General features: G+C 45.1%; 1 protein-coding gene across 1 annotated transcript in view; it reads right to left on the reverse strand.

The window, feature by feature from the left end:
- ZRSR2 (zinc finger (CCCH type), RNA-binding motif and serine/arginine rich 2) overlaps positions 1 to 1,871 on the reverse strand; it is a 25,787-nt gene extending 23,916 nt beyond the window's left edge. The window contains exons 1-2 of the mRNA XM_010858784.1: positions 1,805 to 1,871; positions 1,335 to 1,414 (exon numbers count right to left, since the gene is read on the reverse strand). Coding sequence (XP_010857086.1) covers positions 1,335 to 1,414; positions 1,805 to 1,845 — 121 coding nt within the window. The 5' untranslated portion in view covers positions 1,846 to 1,871. The remainder of the gene's footprint in view (positions 1 to 1,334; positions 1,415 to 1,804) is intronic.
- Between the last annotated feature and the right edge of the window lie 120 nt (positions 1,872 to 1,991).

The following is a 1,991-nucleotide window of genomic DNA, read 5'->3' on the forward strand; positions in this document are numbered from 1 at the left end:
AAATGCACTTTAAAAAGTTAAAAGGGAATAAAAAATATCAATGCAATACATTGGAATTGAAGTATGTAAAGAAAAAGAGAAAGACTTTTAAAAAGTTGGGGCATGTTACAAGAAAACAGGTTAGCATAGTAAGGAAACCAAGAACTTTAAAGGGGGTAGAGAATTACTAAGGGCATCAATAATACCAATCTACCCTGTTTCTCCTTTTATCCCTGATGTTTTATCCTGTCTCAAGTGGGACCAGTTTTGAATTAAAAAAGAGATAGTAATACAGGCTGCAGGGCAATGCACTGTTCCTTTCATTCTAAATATCCCAAGTATTGCTACTCAAACAGTTTCTTGGCAACTCTAATGATAAACAAAACCTCTATGGCTATTTTTCTTAAGGCCCCAAAATCCTGGTTTCTTGAGGCCATGGTCTGTGGACTTCAAGAATTGTCCAGGATAATTTACTAGGCATATTCTGGTTAATGTACATGACAAACCGTTGTAACTCAGCACTCTTGTGTGATTTCAGTGCTTCCATGTGCATTTATTACTACGATATAACTTTACAACTAAGGTCATTAAACAGGTAGGTTTAATAAATAAACATTAGATTCTGCCATGTGAGGGCCAAACGACACCACCGCCAGTACAGATGAAGGTTCACACAGTATTTTAATAGGAAGAAAAAGTGATAAATAACCACATGGCAATAGTAGTAGTAGCATTCCAAACTCCACTCAGTACCATATTAATGTCCTGTGCATATGTTTCCCATCATCCCTAACATTACATAAATGTAGATATAGGGATGGCGGTCGAGTGGTTAAGACTCTGCATTTCCACTGCAGGGGACATGGGGTCCATCCCTGGTGCGGAAACTAACACCCCACATGCCACACAGTGCGGCCAAACCAAAAACCAAGTAAGTTTCATAATTAATTTCATCTGTATGTATTTAAATAAGATCAACAAGGGGTCTCTCACGTTAGTGTAGTTTGAGAAAAACTTGCAAAATGTGTAAACCCCTCAAATCCTGCTGGTTTTACAAAGAAAAATATTCGCCGAATACTTACTATGTGCAAAGGCTGTGCTAGCTGCTGTAATTCATGATGCCTGCACCTGTAATATTAGATACTTTATAAATACTTCCACGTAATCAGTGGGTGATGATTCACCATGACTTCTTCCCCCTCTTGAGTAAGTACTTTTACCATTGTTTCTGATATGGGTCTAACAACTTTTTGAGGGGTCGTGGCCACAAGCAACTATGTATTAGATAACAGTACTTGGACGGGAGTCGCGGGGGCAATTTGATACACAGAAAACAAGATAAGTAAGTCCATTACCAGAGTCTCTCAGTCGAGCGAGTTCCTGTCGCCGTTTCTTTCGTTTCTCCTTCTTCAGGGCGGCCCTGTACTTTTTGTGGCTGGAAAAACAAGACACACACTCCAGCGTCAGCGGCCGCAACTGCAGCGCTGCCTGAGCTCCCTTCTCCTCCGCGCCCAGTGACAGGAACTCCAACAGTGAAATCTTGCTTCCCGTGTTTTAATTACAGAACATGCCTTTACCACCTCCTCGCCATCCCATGCGCACACGGCAGGTCTTCTCCATGCCCCTCTGCTCCCCTTTTCGCCTCCCTGAGCCCACAGATGCCCAATTGGTAATTCAGGCGCGCCCAGGGAAAGGATAGAGCTGCTGCGGTGGCTCGTCTGCTTGGCCCAGCTCCCCTTTACTTCATGCTTGCACATCTTCCATGCCCAGCCTCGGTCTGCTTCGTCCCCTTTTCTCTCAGCTCATCTCTCCTAACCCAGCTCACCTCAGCTTCTCCGAAAACAGCATATTCTCGGGCGCCGCCATCTTGCCAGCGCCGCCACGCCCACAGGAGCCGGCCGGAAAAGGCGGGCTTGAGGACGTGCGCAGACGCAGTTGCTGCGCGGCTTCTCGGGCGAGAGTGGAGGGGAGCGTTTCTCTGCTCCGACTGACCTAAGACTAAAGGCCGGGGT

The sequence above is a fragment of the Bison bison genome, unplaced genomic scaffold (genome assembly GCF_000754665.1).
Source record: "Bison bison bison isolate TAMUID 2011002044 unplaced genomic scaffold, Bison_UMD1.0 scf7180017855362, whole genome shotgun sequence".
NCBI classification, from domain to species: Eukaryota; Metazoa; Chordata; class Mammalia; order Artiodactyla; family Bovidae; genus Bison; species Bison bison.